General features: G+C 39.1%; 1 protein-coding gene across 1 annotated transcript in view; it reads left to right on the top strand.

Moving 5' to 3' along the window:
* Positions 1 to 496: 496 nt before the first annotated feature.
* LOC124149831 overlaps positions 497 to 18,198 on the top strand; it is a 69,820-nt gene continuing 52,118 nt past the window's right edge. The window contains exons 1-6 of the mRNA XM_048381958.1: positions 497 to 555; positions 935 to 985; positions 5,489 to 5,533; positions 12,599 to 12,725; positions 13,788 to 13,912; positions 15,068 to 15,241. Coding sequence (XP_048237915.1) covers positions 952 to 985; positions 5,489 to 5,533; positions 12,599 to 12,725; positions 13,788 to 13,912; positions 15,068 to 15,241 — 505 coding nt within the window. The 5' untranslated portion in view covers positions 497 to 555; positions 935 to 951. The remainder of the gene's footprint in view (positions 556 to 934; positions 986 to 5,488; positions 5,534 to 12,598; positions 12,726 to 13,787; positions 13,913 to 15,067; positions 15,242 to 18,198) is intronic.

The raw sequence follows: 18,198 nt of genomic DNA, 5'->3' as shown, positions 1-18,198 counted from the left end.
TAGGTCACACACAAAATGTCCTCGGAAGGACGGACGGAATTCCTTGGTATAACTATATACCCTGCCGTTAAAGGTCGGGGGTATAATAATCAATAAATAAGGGATTCATTAACAAATGTTTATATTCGCTGATATGTACATGCATGACACACAAATTATCATTTCCCCCTAAATGGCCTCAGATTATCTATTTATCACGTTTCAAGTGTGGGTTTATGAATAGCGGTTAGCAGGGGTTTCTTACGATTGTAGAAAGTTTTTTAAAATAATCATTTACACTATTTCCGAGGAAAAGAATCAAATACAAACAACATGATATTAATACCCATAACTTCAAACAAGTTCTTGTAGCATGTGAAATATGATGCTTCATGTTATCATCAGTGTTAAATGGACATATCATCTAATCAGTCTAACCACAGCCAGATGTTGTTTGTCCGGCATGCAATTCTTGGAAACGAAATTTGATACTGGTTGCCAAATGATATAATGAACCTCTACCATTCCAGATACACAACTCCACATTCCAGATAATAACAGCAACCACTGGGACAGGTGAACGTTCCTTGTGTAGATTTTTTCTGGTTTGGGTGTATTACATCGGTGGCATTTAAACAGTTTATAGTTTCAGTATTTGCAAGTGTTGTCAGGAACCCATGTTGTTAATAATGATTGTGACATGTTGTAGAAAACTAGGCATACTTGGGCTGAGCTAAATGTTTAAATGTGAGTGACTGTGTGTCTTTTCTGAGAGTATTTTCTAGCAAGGTAATAGGTGTATTTCTTCTCTTTCCAAACTAGTGGAATGAAGACGGGCAAACGAAAAGGCAATTGCGACCACGTGTGGACGATATATCTAGCCTCTAGCCAGTAGTACTGTTTTTAGATACAGGTCAATGTTCTGTTACCTTTACAAACCTCCTTTATGTTTCAGAAAAGAACATCCCCAGGATGTACTTACAATGTCTCCTTGTACTAGTATGTGGTGAGTAGAATGGATGCATGATATTGTAGAATGGATGCATGATATTGTATTATCAAATGATTTAAGAGTGCAGTCGATAATTGTCATGGTAAAATGTTAATGACATCTTATGCTGAACTTCTCTGTGAGAACTAAAAAGGTGTTTGCATGCACTTGCTTAAACAGAAGCAGACCTTTCACTCCATGTCCAGATAGCCCCAGCAACAGTTACTGTTTATAATGTGTTTTAGAATTATGGATATAGAAATATGGAGATTACGCGATTCTGATTGGTCAATCAGAGCTTATCAAATAACAATAAACCTCCTCTAATAATATGTTCAATCAGAGACCTCATACCGAGGTACATGCATCAACAGTCGATTGTCATTATCACTACCGTGCCTATAGGTGTAATTGATACTTCTTTTTTTCTCCTGACAGCGGTCAGGATGCACAACACATGCGCAGTTGCTCTGACCTAAAACCTTGCTTAGTCTTGTAAACAACCTTACGCAATGCTTGAATGTCGAGAGTTAATTCCCTTCGTTAATCCCCACATGCTGAGATTAAACAGATAGTGTGAGTATTAAGCACGGTACAAAAAGTACATCTTTCAGCTTAAGGGCAACGAACAGACGATAACAAACTTGGCCAATGAAGGTGTGAAATTTGCGAAAAATATCACTGGATATGATGATTTACCATTTCAGTTCTATTTCCTGTTCTTCTGGTCATAGGTTTCTGTGCAGATATTAATATTATCGTGTGTATTTGTCTTGTAAACTAAGCCGGAGATGGCAATCAGCTGCACACACATTTCCTCCCATTTCTACCGGTGACTTGGTTAAAAAATACCCCATACTTTAGTTGCAGCTTTCGCTATATAATGATCATGATAATAATAATAATAATAATAATAATAATAATAATAATAATAATAATAATAATAATAATAATGTTCTCGGTGCCTTAAGTTTGTTGTTCTCGGTGCATTAGGTTTGGTACCTCCCAAGTCCCATTCATTGTCTGGGCCGCGTGTAGAAGGGGCAAGGGCCCTGAACTGATGATGAGCCTAACCAGTCTGACTGTGCCAGGATCACCCAAACCCTCTTTGCTGCATTTTTTACTTTAGTCTGTACATCATCATCACAATAATAATAATAATAATAATAATAATAATAATAATAATAATAATGTTCTCGGTGCCTTAGGTTTGTTGTTCTCGGTGCCTTAGTCTGTTGACTGACACTGGGAGAGTATCCGGGTTTGCTACCAGGAATACAGCCCTTCTGACAATCTGGGTAATGCAGAAGGCTGCAGTGTTTGGGAGTGTTCACAGGCTCCGAAATCATGATGATGATGATGATGATGATGATGATGATGATGATAATAATATCCATCCTACACTGCCAGAGTGAGGCACCTAATCGCCAGCACACAAAATCAGCGTTCTAACCCACTCAGTCACCTAGGCTTCCGCAAAATGAAAGTCCGACAACTGGTAGTCTAGACCACGTACTTTGTGGACCCCTCTGACAACTGGAGCTCTACCAGTACCACAATACTGTATGTAGTTTTACTAACGTTCAGAAAATATTTGCACATTTTTATCTGAATATTTTTAGCTGTTATAGAATATATTGTTCCCCAAATGTCTGACCATAGCACAATATTGGTGTAACCACTGCATCAAAAACTATGAAAGATCAGTACAATTAATATCACCTGCTCTCTTTTGATATCCGTATACTGCCATAAGGGCTCTATGTGCTTGTGATGCAAGGCAGGATCGTGATTTAGTCCAAATAGTCTGGGTGTAAATACCAAACCTTAATATCTACAAAATGACACCACCTAAAGCTTCTGACAATGGAGATACCAATTCTCATTGTGTTGCAGTGGTCCACTGTTAGAAACACTAGAAACTTTGTCTTTTTAACATTTACCTTCATACCAGTTAATTCACAAAAACTTTCCAAACCAACAATCTGGGTTTTTTAAGTGTAATGTGGTATCAGCTACTGCAGAAACATCACCAGTCAACATGAGATCAGAATATTTACATCATTATTTCAGAAATCGTGCCGTATCAGTTATCAATTGTCTTCGAATCGGGAGTAGTGTATGAGAACGCAGTTCGCAGTGGTGAATACACTGATTGTGTATGAGTTCTAGACTCACCCCAATTTTGGTCCTCGGTTCATCTGATTCATGCAAACTGAGGACCTGAGTGTTTGTACCACATGTTCCGTAAATGTCGGAAATGCTGAGTGTTGACAGCGGCTATCAACACCTACCCACACGTTTATATTGCTTTAGCTACCAAACAAACCCGAAATGTTCAATGTTCAAATTATAAACCTCAAGACTTTGTGACTGCATTAAGTCTATGTTTATGGTTTAGTTTCTAAAAGAGGTTAATGAACAGGCGGCGTAGGTGTATTAGACGCCTTGGTGAATAATAGACATAATATACTTAATACTTGGTTATATATAAAGCTGCAATAATGAATATAAGTTTGCTTAAACTTGAATTACGTTATGCCGACGATGCATTTTGTTTTGCAAAACAATGTTCAGATGGCGAATGTTAGAAATCTTAGAATGGCTTAAAGTAATTGGAAATAATTATAGGAACATAGCTTTGGAATCCAGTACAAAAGAGGAATGAACATGTCAAAAGTTGATAGTACTGATGCCTGGATTTGGCAGACATCTACCTCGGTTAACGTACTGGCTTTATATGTGGCATCATTGTTTATGTCACTTATACCAAGTTCTTTAGTCAAACAATTATTGTAGTGATACTTACATATTATAGTTGTGTTATTTGAGGCCTTGTCAATGGGAACAACAACTTCCTTTTTAGGTAGGGCAGCCATGCTTTGGATGACAGCATGCTGGGGCAGAATGGGTTAATTCCAAATCCGTCTCCACTTTTTATGTTTGTTCTTTCTACCAATGACGACATCACGCACTGACTTTACCCACTCTGAAACATATACAACAGGTTCCTCTTCTCGTTTGGCCATTTTTGGCATATGCTTCGACAGCATTCATAAACTTGTGATTTTAAACTTGTGATTCAAATTGGTGGGAGGTTGCTCACGATATTTTGGTCCATATTTAAATAACTGATGATGGTTGTTATTGTCAAAACTAGATAAGTCACCTGTGATTATATGATCTGCAGGTTGATAGCAGTATGATGAGTCTCGGCAGCTACAAGTAGTGGAATTTACATCATGAGCTGCCAAGTCCACGTTCTGCAACACGTTCCTATAACGGGATCGGATGGACAGGCTCGCTGACTTGGTTGGTCATCGTATCCTAAGTGCATGGATCGATGCTCATGCGATCATTCACAGGATTGTCTGGTCCAGACTCGATTATTTACAGACCACCGTCATATAGCTGAAATATTGCTGAATGCGGCGTAAAACAACAGCTCCTATAATTGAAAAACCTGGATGAAATGGTGTTCGTATAGGAAAGTAAAATTGTTGGTGGTTACTGAAATTTGAAATATTGTGGGACGTTTTGGGAAATTAATTGTTGTCTGAGAAATTAACTTAAATTTAAGGCATCCTTTCCCTTGTTTGCAAATTTCAAAATAAAGAACATGCGGTCTTTGTCTGATTCAGTGGTTTCCTTTTCTGGTTTGGCCAAACGTTTCAAAGCGAGATCAAGAACTAAGCTCTCTGTGGGCTCTTGCTGTTTGTAAACCCACCCATCAGTTGCTGGTGTCTGAAACAGAGTATAGTCATGTACTTTACATTGTGCAGTAGCAGTGGTTCGTGAAGGAGAGGCAACAAATCGTCTAACTGAATGGCATAATTTTGTCTTCGTCCTTTTTTTGTGAACATCGACGTCTTTGGGATGCCGGAAACAGACTCAATACACTGATGTTGGCAGTTCGATGGTTAGAAAGACTGTCAATGTCTCGTCCCAAACAGTTTATATTTTGTTCATTCGACATTCTTTTGGTAAATGCTACACCCAACTGAATAATGAAATAAATTATGCCATGACCAAAAAAATACAGTAAATCTTCCGATTGGCTCCATTAACTGAGGACTTGGTTTCATATTTTAATGGAGTAATTTGTAGCGGAAAATAGACAAATTGTGAATTTCTCGCAGATCGCCAATGTTCATGTATACATATATTTATTAGTCATAAATGTCCTTTAATAAAATTAAAAATAATAATGTAACTCAACGTTTACAAAGCGCTGGAAAGCTAAAGATGTTGTTTATCCATAAGAACTTGTTCATCACACCAAGATGAACTCAAAGAGGTTAGTGGAATATGCACTTCTGACGTAATGTCCATGACCTTCAATTTCAGCATGCTTGATTATTGCTATGTCGAAACATGGTGATGTATGTTATACATGTTATACGAACAGTAGAACTACCTTTAACATAGGGATCACATTTCTTATCAGTCACATTATTGTGTAATGTTGACGTAGTCATTGAATACAGTGAATAACACGTGAATGACGTCTTATTTCAGGAATAGATATATGCATCAGCTGCGGCGGTGGAGGCGGAGGAGCAGGTAAAATTACTTTCTCATCTTGGCACAAAACTGTATGCACTATGTATCCACCAGCTAACATCAATCTATATTTTCAGTTCATGGCGGTCACTGACCCATAACACAATTTTGACAAGCAACTGTTGTATGTGTGACAGCTGTAATGTATATAAAGTTCACAAGTTCCGATATTATTCGACATTATATTACCACATCAAAGCCCATAATAATAAATAATGATGTATCGGTACTTTAATCGTAGCATTATTAATACTAGACATACGAGGGGATCAGCCTTGATTTTGGAACGTCGTAAAATCACTCTTAGCCATTTGTATTGTTGATTTTCAGTATCCACAATAACACGTAAGCTCTCTACTCGTTCTTTCATGCAGTGTATTGTGATCAGATTGGGAATGCTTTGTCTACAGGGCTATTGACACAGTTCAAACTGGTAGATCTTAGCGAGAGGTACCCAATATGTTCAATGTGACTGTGATTTGCAGATTTTGGAACATGTTTCTGCAGACACAACATGTTAACGATCGGCCCCGCACAGGACTCCCGAGGTCAACAAGTGCAGGAACGATTAATCAGAAACAGTAGTTAAGAAATCGACCATCAGATTTCAAGTTAGAGACCAGACGATTAGAACTCGTCTGCATGCTCAGCGTCCACGTCTCTAATCGACACATTCTTGACAGACGCGACTGGGGTTTAGATCGTAGAAACTGGGTCATCGCCGACGGTAATCCCGAGGCAAGGTTGTTAACTGACAAGAAAAGTCAATTTTTCACCCTAGCCAAACTACGCTGAAATTTCGTGGCTATTACGAGTTACGTTCCTTTATGTCCCTCCGTTTGACCAATCAGATTCCACCTCTCATATTACTTGCATTTGGTTCAAACAAAATGGCAGCACCCAGCCAAGACGATCTGATCGATAATCAAGATCTATATTGTAACAAAACGAGTCTTACGTCGCGAAGTGCATCAAATCATTTGAGCACCTTGATTAAAAATATTCGGATTTGGAAAATATCTATCAACTCCTGTTGACGGTACACATGTTTTGCAATCAATTGAAATCTGCACATAGATTCCATGTTGTTTTCGAACCGGGTGTCTATTTCTTTCCTCGATTTTGATTGGACTATGCATAGACTCGTTAGTCCAGCCAAAACGTAACCCCGGAATTAAAAGACAATAACGCAAGTGCCCCCCGTGTACGTATCGTTACTCCAGAAGCAAAAGATCACCGGAATGCAATGGTCAGCCATGAGTCCTGACCTTTCCCCCATAGAGCACGCCAAAGGCCACCCGCTACGTTAGACGCGACCAGGCCAGTCGTTGCAAGAGAGTAAACAAGACTCCATCAAATTGTCATTGTAGTGACCATAAAATATAATCATGGTCTCTGGTCATTGGGAGATTGATTCGGACCATGTCACGCCGTATACATACGAATGTTTGACCAACAAGGCATAGTCCATCACAGATACCCCAAAATATCGTCTTCCATAATGCTTACAATACACCGCCAACGTGTTCTGTTCATTGTCAGGTTACAGCTATAGTCCTTTCCCGCTATTATTTTTTTGGGAGAGAAAATATATAAATGTGTCATGTAAGTTATCAGAAACAATCCGACATTCTGCATATTGTTATTAGTTTCCATGTCTTCCAGTGTGACTAAGAGAACTGGTCAGAATTTCAGATAAGTACCGCCGTTGTTGTGCGTGCTTTTGCGTCAGTCATGGTGTCACACGGAACGGAAAATTTGACCATTTCACTTGAATTTTCCAACTCATTGTAATGCATCTATATATATATTTCCCTAATTATTGCTACGATAGTCTTCCTATGCATATTTAAACAATTGTGAGCCAAAGTATGAGCCGAATAGACAAAAGCACCCAACGAATTACTAAAACATCGCCATTCATACGCACTCGTTAATTCATATGTAAGTAAAATATATGAGATAATAGATCACTGTGCAATTTTTCTGTGCTGACTTTTGAATCATTACTGACGAAGTGAAATGTGTGAAAGTGGTTTGGGTTGAAATTCCATGACATTTCCTGTAGCCAAAACATTTGACATGAAACTACTTCGTACTACTCAACGTTTTTTGTGGGAAGAGTAAATGCAACTGAAAATGTGAAAACAATAATAAAGAAGAATACCCTGACAAGTGAATTTATTCGCACGCTTCGTGTCTTCGACTCGAATGCTTGAAAATGCATTAGACGGGGGAAATGCTACCCCGGGAGATAAAGAGGATACAGTCTTGTGCATAATAACGAAACCAACCCAATCGTTCCCATTTATGATCCATTTACCCACATGAATTAAGTTGAAACCGAAATAGAATATTGAAAATAAACTACTTTCATAAACTGTCGCCTGTTATAAAATGCGCTGCCGCTTGACTATATTCAGTAAACAAGATATTGAAAACTCGCAACATCGCTTGGCGTGGAGATGACAGGTCGCCGAAAACTAGGAGCTCATGCACACTCGATGACCGCTGACGTCATAGGGCATTGTTTTGCCGGTGCGTCTGGCAACAAGATATCACATATTACGTCAAAGGATATTGTGAAGTGTTTGAAAAAGTCTGTGGCACTGTATTTAAAGTTAGGTCAAATTTCGCATGGAAGATGAATCATAAAGATATTGAAAGAAACGTTAGTATAATATGAGAATAACCTCCATTCGTCGTCTCAACATCGATGCTCGTCCCATATGCAATCTTTCAAGCAATTCTTGTGAAGTGGGTAAATGTTTTTTGTTTTTTTAAAATGAGGGTGGAATTGGTGCTGTCCTGCCGTCATGTTTTGCTTCGGGAGTATTCCTCAAAGATCGTTCAATATATCTGGACCAAACATTGCATCATTCTTGGCATGAAATGGTGCCCTTTGTATTTAGGTGAGGTGAGGTGAAATGAGGTTTAACGTCGCGTCCAAGATTATTGCACTTATATAGCGACGTGCATGTACGTGTATGTGTGGCTGCTTGTACTAGTCCGGACTGATGCCGATTTATAGTGCTAGCTCACTGAGATACCACGCCGCAGTTTAACATGAATACCCCACTCAGACACAGTATACTGACTCCAAGCCGACCAGTCCTTGTTTTATCCCCTTAATGCCGAGCGCCAGACAGGGTAACAACAAGTACCATCTTTTAACGTCTTTTGGTATGACGCGGTCGGGGATCGAACTCCGGACCTTCCGCTCTCCGGGCGGACGCTCTACCACTAGACCACGGAGGCGGTCCTTCTATTAAGGAATAATAGGAACATATTTGTTTAGTTTCCATGACAACAATTTAAATCAATCAGGTTAGGGTTTGTTTCTAGAGCATAATCCAAATATGGTTCAATATTTCTGGTCCAAACTTTGCACAGCTATCAGGCTAGACAGAGACCATAAACTGATATATTTTCCCACATCTAGCAATGAACCAGTACCTTTTTCTCCTTAGGAATTTTTAAAAGTTATTTTTTTCTAGTGCTGTTAAGGAATTTCCCAAGACGACAAACTTTATTGTAAATTAAGTAACTGGAAAATAATTTTTTTTGCGAATTAGTTTTAACACAGAAGCTGCTGCCTATTTTAGTGACAAACTAGACATATAATACTAGTTTCATCACTTCCAAGTTAGTACCATGGAACATTCCCGTTTCAGGCACGAAGAATGTGTTTTCTGAAACTAATAAGTTTGCACAAGAGTAAACAGAACCATGGAATTTTCATGGAAAGTTTCATATGCAGAAAGAAAAAACCAGAGGTGACATTTTACAAACTAGCAGTGCTGACAACTTTGTTATAATCTGAGCTAGAATCCTGGGGACCTCTGGTTTAAAATTTTAATCCAGCATAAACTGGAAATACTAATATTTTTTCTAAAAAGGCCGCTTCAACCAGTAGATTTTCTGATTTAACCTCAAATAAGTAAGCATGTTTTTAGAAACAGGAACTTATTTAATACTCCCATTTAATAAATGTCTGAATGCTATAAGTAAGCAAAAGCCATGAAGAATTTTGGTTCAGTGCTTTTGGTTATATATTTCATTTTTGGTGTAGCCAAATGAAAGCCCATCTAAATGGACCTCCTTGTATGTCAAACTGGATAATCCAATATATACAAGTATCACTTGAAGCACTAAATAAAGTTAATTGCAGCTTTGTGAAAACATATTTTTGAATGTTTAATGGATTTAAGTTTTAATTTTAGGTGTGTCAGGAATATGTATATTTTATGTCTTTATTTGCTTGTGAATGAAAAGTATGAACACAATTTAGGATGGCAGCTCACATGGAAGTGTGTGATTTTGAATGTTGTGTTTTCCTGGTTAGACCATGATGGTATTTCATACGTTTATTTAGAAGATAAGGTTCAAGTAATTCTAAAGAGAACATGTTGGTCCAGGATTCATCATGTGTTTCCCTCATTCGGAGAATAGGGTCCCATAGTGCAGAAGGTGATGGTCCATATCCATGTCCTTCTGCACTACAGATTATGGTCTATGTCCTTCTGCACTACAGATTATGGTCCATGTCCTTCTGCACTACAGATTATGGTTTATGTCCTTCTGCACTACATATTATGGTCTATGTCCTTCTGCACTACAGATTATGGTCTATGTCCTTCTGCACTACATATTATGGTCTATGTCCTTCTGCACTACAGATTATGGTCACCACCCTTCTGCACTACAGATTATGGTCCATACCCTTCTGCACTACCGATAATGGTCCATGTCCTTCTGCACTACAGATTATGGTCAACACCCTTCTGCACTACAGATTATTGTCCATGTCCTTCTGCACTACAGATTATGGTCAACACCCTTCTGCACTACAGATTATGGTCCATACCCTTCTGCACTACCGATAATGGTCCATGTCCTTCTGCACTACAGATTATGGTCACACCCTTCTGCACTACAGATTATGGTCCATGTCCTTCTGCACTACAGATTATGGTCTATGTCCTTCTGCACTACATATTATGGTCTATGTCCTTCTGCACTACAGATTATGGTCACCACCCTTCTGCACTACATATTATGGTCCATACCCTTCTGCACTACCGATAATGGTCCATGTCCTTCTGCACTACAGATTATGGTCAACACCCTTCTGCACTACAGATTATGGTCCATGTCCTTCTGCACTACAGATAATGGTCAACACCCTTCTGCACTACAGATTATGGTCCATACCCTTCTGCACTACCGATAATGGTCCATGTCCTTCTGCACTACAGATTATGGTCACACCCTTCTGCACTACAGATTATTGTCCATGTCTTCTGCACTACAGATTATGGTCCATGTCCTTCTGCACCACAGATTATGGTCCATGTCCTTCTGCACTACTGATTATGGTCAACACCCTTCTGCACTAAAGATTATGGTCACACCCTTCTGCACTACAGATTATGGTCCATGTCCTTCTGCACTACATATTATGGTCCATGTCCTTCTGCACTACAGATTATGGTCACACCCTTCTGCACTACAGATTATGGTCCATGTCCTTCTGCACTACAGATTATGGTCCATGTCCTTCTGCACTACAGATTATGGTCCATGTCCTTCTGCACTACATATTATGGTCCATGTCCTTCTGCACTTCTGATTATGGTCAACACCCTTCTGCACTACAGATTAAGGTCAGCACCCTTCTGCACTACAGATTATGCCTTTCTACATGCCTTTCTGCACTACAGATTATTGTCAGCAGCAGCAACCACACCTTCAGATGCATCATTCTGCATTTAAAAGACAATATTTATTTGCAAAGAAAAAAATACACAAAATTTTGTAAAAACGACTAGGCATAGACCAATCACATTTTCAATCACATTTGCTCTTTATACTGCTCTTTATGCAATCATTAATCCTCTGTCAGCTTCTGAATAATACTCATCCCCTGTATACAACTACTACAAAAATGTTATCAGCACAAATTATGGGAGTGTAAATAACAGCTTTAATTCTACCTTTCATGATTGTCGCCTTAACTTTTGGACGTTCAGAGCTATAGATGTCAGTGAATACTTATTTTATTAAATAAATAAATAATAGAGACATTTTAAGTTATATTTCCCTATGTATCAAATTATTAAAATGGGTATTTAACCTCATGTGCAAATAGTGCATAATGGATGAAGTCTGATGATGTCAAACCCAGTTTGGGAGTACATTTGCAATTCCATGTGTGCCCCCTTGAGTAGCCCAATACTGGTGTCATGAGAATGGTTATTAGTTCCCACCAAGAAAATATATTTAAATGATGTTACTACTGCCTTGCAAAACACTTATTGACGTAAAGTCAAACACTGTTGTGTCAAAGTTGTAGGGACCTACTTAAAATACTTCAAGTTATCCGAAAATAATAATTAAAGAAGGAGTACACAGGGACCAAGGTTTATTTTGAGACAACACATCCAAGTTCAACACAATGCTGTTTGACTGTATTGTGATCTTGACCTTATGATAACATCTTTAGAATGCTGCACGATTGTGCAAACAAAATAATCGAGCCACATGGCTCTGTAGCATTCCTGAATTGTTTTAGATTTCAATTGGTAAAAAACAATGTTGAAATTAGTAACAAGCTCCTGCATAATAGATACATACAGCATATACATTAAACTATGCACTGATCATGGAATGTAGGTTTGTAAACTTGTGAAAATATGTGAAAATACTGTTCGGGAATATGCAACAGAAACTTGTTATTAGCACAATTTCATAAAGATACATGACGAAATACCTGAGCAATGGGCAAAATATATATTTCATAAATGGCTGCAGTGGTAAATGTAATATAAATATATTAATGCACTTGTTAAACCCAGATCATTACCATTATCTTAATTGAAATGCGCATTTTTGATGTGTAGATGGATAATCTAGTCCTATAATATTTGGGACCCTGTTGTTTAGTTAGATCAATCTCTTTCTTAGTTCATTGGTATATAACAGCATTTTGAGAGAAGATGTAAAATATGTTGGTGAAAATGGCCTCTGTCTACACATTTACACCAACAATAAAATCTTTTTCAGCAAATGAACCACCTTCCATAACATGCCCAACTATTAAAGGCAATTGGGTTGCTGACAAAAGAAAGACGACAACTTCAGTACACTGGTCTACACCTACAGTCAGTGACCCCGAAGATTCAAGCTTGACGTAAGTACCGTATATCGATGTTTATAAAGCGATCCACCTATAAGGCGACCGGCCTGTGAAAAGCCTTCAAAATTGATGCTAATTTACATACCCTGTCTATTATGCCATCCGGAATGAAGCACATCACCAGCGCATAAAAATACCTACATTTGCAATAAAAATGTGTTTTCTTCCGTTGTTTTATTTTACAATGCTTCTAAAAAATTACATCATTTCCCTTAAGCGAATTCATGTAAACGAACCGGTAATACGAACTTGGTCAATACAAATTTGAAGCAAATCATCACTAGACATGATGATTTACCATTTAAATTCTATTTCCTGTTCTGCTGGGCATTGTTTTATATGCAGAGATTAAGATTGCCATGTGTTTTTTCTCATAAACTAAGCCAAAAACAGCAACCAGCTGTACACACGTTTTCTCCCAATCTACCGATGATTCGCTTAAAAATACCCAATAAAATCTGTGTAAGCACTTTTGACTTTGTTACATTTGTAACATTTGTTACATTTAACCGCTTTCTATATGACAACCTAGACTTATCAGAAGGGTACACAAAGTACGTGATCTAGACTACCAGTTGTCGGACTTTCATTTTGTGGAAGCCTCGGTGACTGATTGGTTTAGATCGCGGACTGTGTGTGCTGGCGATTTGGTGTCTCACTCTGAGAGTGTGGCCCCGGGTGAGACGCAACCCCAAACTAGAATTTGTACTTTACTAAGGAAATATTATCTCAGATATAACATTTGTTACATATGACAACTTTCTAAATGACATTGTGTATTCAAATATTTGTGACAGTAGGGGAACTAGGGGTTACAATTGGGTAATGTAGTAACATGAAATAGTTTCAGAAAACAATTCAGCTTACTTAAGGAAATGCACATGGTTAATTAAAGCAGCTTTAAATTTCAGTAACTGACCAATGTTGTAGACAAGAAAGAGTGGATTTGTGCTCATGCGATCAGCATTAGGTATGTCAGGGCCAGACTCAATTTTAATATATACAGGCTGATGAGATATTACTTGAATATTTCTGATTGTTCACTTGACCTTGCAGAGCTGTGCTGAAGAGTGGCAAGGGGTCAGGATCCAAGTTTGGACGTGGAAGCCATGCTGTAGCATACACAGTGACGGACAGTGGAGGCCTATCTGCTTACTGTATGATGAATTTTTATGTGGAGGGTACGAAGAGTCTTCACTTATAGTGTAATCAAGAGAGGACAGTGGAGGCCTATCTGCTAACTGTATGATGAATTGTTATGTTGAGGGTACGGAGAGTCTTCACTTGTAGTGTAATCAAGTGAGGACAGTGGAGGCCCATCTCCTAACTGTATGATGAAGTTTTATGTGGAGGGTACGGATAGTCTTCAATTATAGTGTAGTCAAGGAAGAATAGGCTAGTTAGTTAGGATAGGGATGAGAACTAAATTTAGATGACTCCAGACATCTGTATATATTGGAGCTTATTGAACACTGCTAATTATGAGGTCACCAGACATTACACGGCCTGAATCTTTATGAAGATGTATTGGGCCATAATATAACTTGGATTTTGTTCATGTTATAGACCTGAAAAGGTTTGGGAACATTTTTTAATTGAATTTGTTTTGTCTTCCTTTGGTGAACATGTTTAAGCATCACCTTCTTGGAAACCAACCGACTCAGAGAGCTGACTTGCCAAAAAGGCATAGGTTATTATCAAAGCCAGCCATATATCTCTGTATTTACACTTTTGAGCCATACAGGTGTCGCAGTTGTCTGATGCACTACAATTTGCTTAAGATGACCCACCATTTTATGACTGAAATACCAAACAACTCAACACACTCTCTACAATTTCCAACATATAAACAAAATTGACAAAGAACATTTGCTAGCCCAGGTGAAGTATCTCAGAGATGGGTAAAATCTATTTTTTCTTTTAGTAATTATTTTCTAACCTTGCATAAGTCAAAGAATTTACATAGTTCCGTTCAACTTCAACACAATAGTGTTTGACTGTAAAACTCAAAGGTGGCCATCATAGACTGTATTTAATACATATCTAGTTGAATGCTTCAGAAGAAAAAACTTCATTTGGAAAACAACAGAAACAGTGTATGGCATGAGCAACGGTCCATGCCATGTTATTGTCAGGATTCTTTCTTTCCTGCAACTTTTATGCCAAAGAATACCTACAAGTGATAGAATGATTTGACCTTTCTAGTGTTGTTGAATTTCTAAGCAAATTTGAGATATAGGAAATAATAATCTCCGAATTTATTGTACTTTTTGTTGTTGAATACCTTGAATTTAAATCAGTGTAATTAAAATACTCATTGATTTGAATATTTTCAGTGAAGGAATGCCGTCCACCTCATTATATACGGAATGGGGATGTTACGTGTAATCTTTACATCTATGGTGGGAGATGTTCATTCAGATGTGAAGAGGGTTACAAATTGGTTGGGGCATCTCAAATCGACTGCTTGGTAAGCGAGAAATGGAGCTCTGACATACCTAAGTGTCAAGGTAGGTACACCGAAAGAACAATTTATAGGGCTAAAATAGCTACAGCTGCGCACCACATAATTGATTTGAACACCATACCTCTATTAGATCATAGCCATAAATTTCACATATTTTGGCTGTCATCACATGTAATCCTTTAGATTTTCATCAGACGTCCTGCTCGATGTCAGCTTTCCCAATTAAGGGTTAAGGATAACCCTATCCCACTCACATCGCTACTGCACATACGTGAGGCGGGAAAATGTCATTTCGTTCCTGTGACACTGATTATATTTTCAGAGAGTTTAGCACACGTTTGGTTTGTTTTCACACTGTAATTTGTAAGGTTTTCCATTTAAACAGACACTTTATGGTACACATGTAGTACTTATGTGTTTTTTCTTCAGAGAGGATAATCACATAAGTAGATTGTTTGTTGAGCATATTGTGGAGATGGACTTTCCTTCTTCGTCCCTTTGATGCAAGCCTTGTCCGTGCCATCGGGGACACTCGGCCAACGTGTTACAGGTGCAGGGATTTATTATGCACACTAAGTTCAAGCTGTGCCCTCTGCACCCCTACATCATTTCAAGATTAATGGATGCCTCGAATTCTGCCACCTCATCAACATCGACAATGAAGATTCGTTCATCGGAGAAATTTTTCTCTTACACCTGCGAGCCTGAAGAAGGGGAAACTGGCTAGAGACAAGGACGAGGAGACGCCTAATTCAGAGGGTTAGTGACAGAGCCCTAACCATATTCCACCCATTCAAAGGATAAGGTGATGCATGGAATTGGGACCAGGAAGGAATTCGGCTCCAGTTCTCCCCTGGATGGGAAAGAAAAGATTAAACATGCTTACGTGGGAAAACCTGTCTAACCCAAATGTAAAGGAGCAGGTTCATGCTCCAGTGTGTGAAAGCGCACCGCCACCGTGTCTAACCCAGACTTGAAGGTGAAGATGTCATGCTCTGGTGTAATGAATAAATTAAGTTGGACGACAGGATAGATCTGCCACAAATTGTTAAAAGATTGTATAAGACTCATGGGTCGCCATTCTCTCAACAGCCCTCCATTGATGATGACTTCTTCTGACTCTGTCAAGCCTCTGTCAACTAAGATGAACGTTTAGATGTCTAAGTTGAAGGATACAGATACTGTCAACAGTCAAATGGTGAATTTTGGTGCTTACATCGTTTGGTTTGTGGCAGGAGTACATCATATGTTGCCTCCCCATCATGAGTGTTAGTGCGTCCGCCCGGAGAGCGGAAGGTCCGGGTTTCGATCCCCGGCCGCGTCATACCAAAAGACGTTAAAAGATGGTACTTGTTGTTACCCTGTCTGGCGCTCGGCATTAAGGGGATAAAACAAGGACTGGTTGGCTTGGAGTCAGTATACTGTGTCTGAGTATGGTATTCATGTTAAACTGCGGCATGGTATCTCAGTGGGCTAGCACTATAAATCGGCATCAGTCCGGACTAGTACAAGCAGCCACACAAACACACACACGTACATGCACGTCGCTATATAAGTGCAATAATTTTGGACGCGACGTTAAACCCAATTTCACCTCACCTCACCTCATTAGGTTTTTGGGGACTTGCCGGGAGATACACCATTCGAGATGAAATTGGTTTACTCTCGAATATCTGAGCCCGTCAAGAAAGCCATTACCTCCCAGCCAATCACATAACCGGAATTCTTTAACAAGGAACTTCACATGGTATTGGACGAGGTCCGTTGGGAAACCAAAGAAACCCTTCAGGTTTCCACTGTCAACATAGTGTGAAGACTCAAAAGTGACCCATCGAGTCTCCCACCTTAAAGCCTTTTGTTGCCCCGGTTTGGAAGGAGAAGCACGTCTCTACCCTACTTGACATTACGCCGACAATTGGAAGCTCATTACGACCAACCGCTGATTACTCAAAGTTATGAGGACAGGATATTTCAACTTCCATTCAGCACTTGCAAAAAACAATAGTCAGTTAATTCAATGTGCCATACGGAATCTACAAGTCAAAGGGTTGATTCATGCACTTGGACGTTCAGACACCCCCATGGGGTTTTATTTACCAGTCTCCCTAGTGCTGAAAAAAAGTATGTCAGACATATGCATGATAATCAATTTGAAGTTCCACATCAAAGATTATCTTGTAGGTCCGCCAAAGTTTCAGTTGGAATCGATCAAGAATCGCAGAACAGATGAGTTAATCAGCTCCAATCTACAGGATGCATTTCTTCATGTCCCCATCCATCTAAGTTGTCCCAGTATCTCCGTCTATTCCCTTTGATAACCTCATCGACTATAGGCTTTGAACATCTTGTCAGGCTTTCATCGAACATCGACGACTTTCTCTCTGTAGTTCAGAATCAAGCTCAAATCCAACAAAAAAGCAGATTTCTGATACAGTTGCTATCTTACCTGGGATTCCTGGTTCACCCCACCGAATTAAAACCATTACAAGACAACGTCTACATCGGGGCCAGATGTCAACTTCACATAGGTATCCTAGGCCCTCCAGAGGACAGGTACTTGAAGGCAGAGGACATGACACAAGGCGCACACGATTTGCCGTTGGTGGATGTCATGTCTAGGGACACCCACATCTCTCCAAAAGACGTTACATAGAGAGGAAGGCTTCAGCTACATCCCATACAAACATGGATGAACTGGACTAGATCTCGCTATCTAGTGACATAGATACAACCTCCCACTACTTGGTTGTTTGATTTGATCATCTAAATCTTCGCATCGTCATGACAGGGATTTCCTTGATCATGTTAATACTCCCCTCTCCAGAACTTTGGGCGTAGGTTGGGGTGTTTATATGGACACAGTTACAGTCCAAGAGGGATGTTCAGAATCAGACATGGAATTATAGATCAGTTGTCTGGAAATGAAAGCGATATACACAGCAATCAAGGCTTGGAGTCGCCATTTGGACCACTCAATAGTTCTGGTTGCAGCAGACAACA

This window comes from Haliotis rufescens, unplaced genomic scaffold (genome assembly GCF_023055435.1).
Source record: "Haliotis rufescens isolate VD_foot unplaced genomic scaffold, xgHalRufe1.0.p SCAF_4, whole genome shotgun sequence".
In the NCBI taxonomy this organism is placed as follows: Eukaryota; Metazoa; Mollusca; class Gastropoda; order Lepetellida; family Haliotidae; genus Haliotis; species Haliotis rufescens.
The sequence above is the reverse complement of the archived record's forward strand: the minus strand, read 5'-3'. Positions and strand labels throughout refer to the sequence as shown.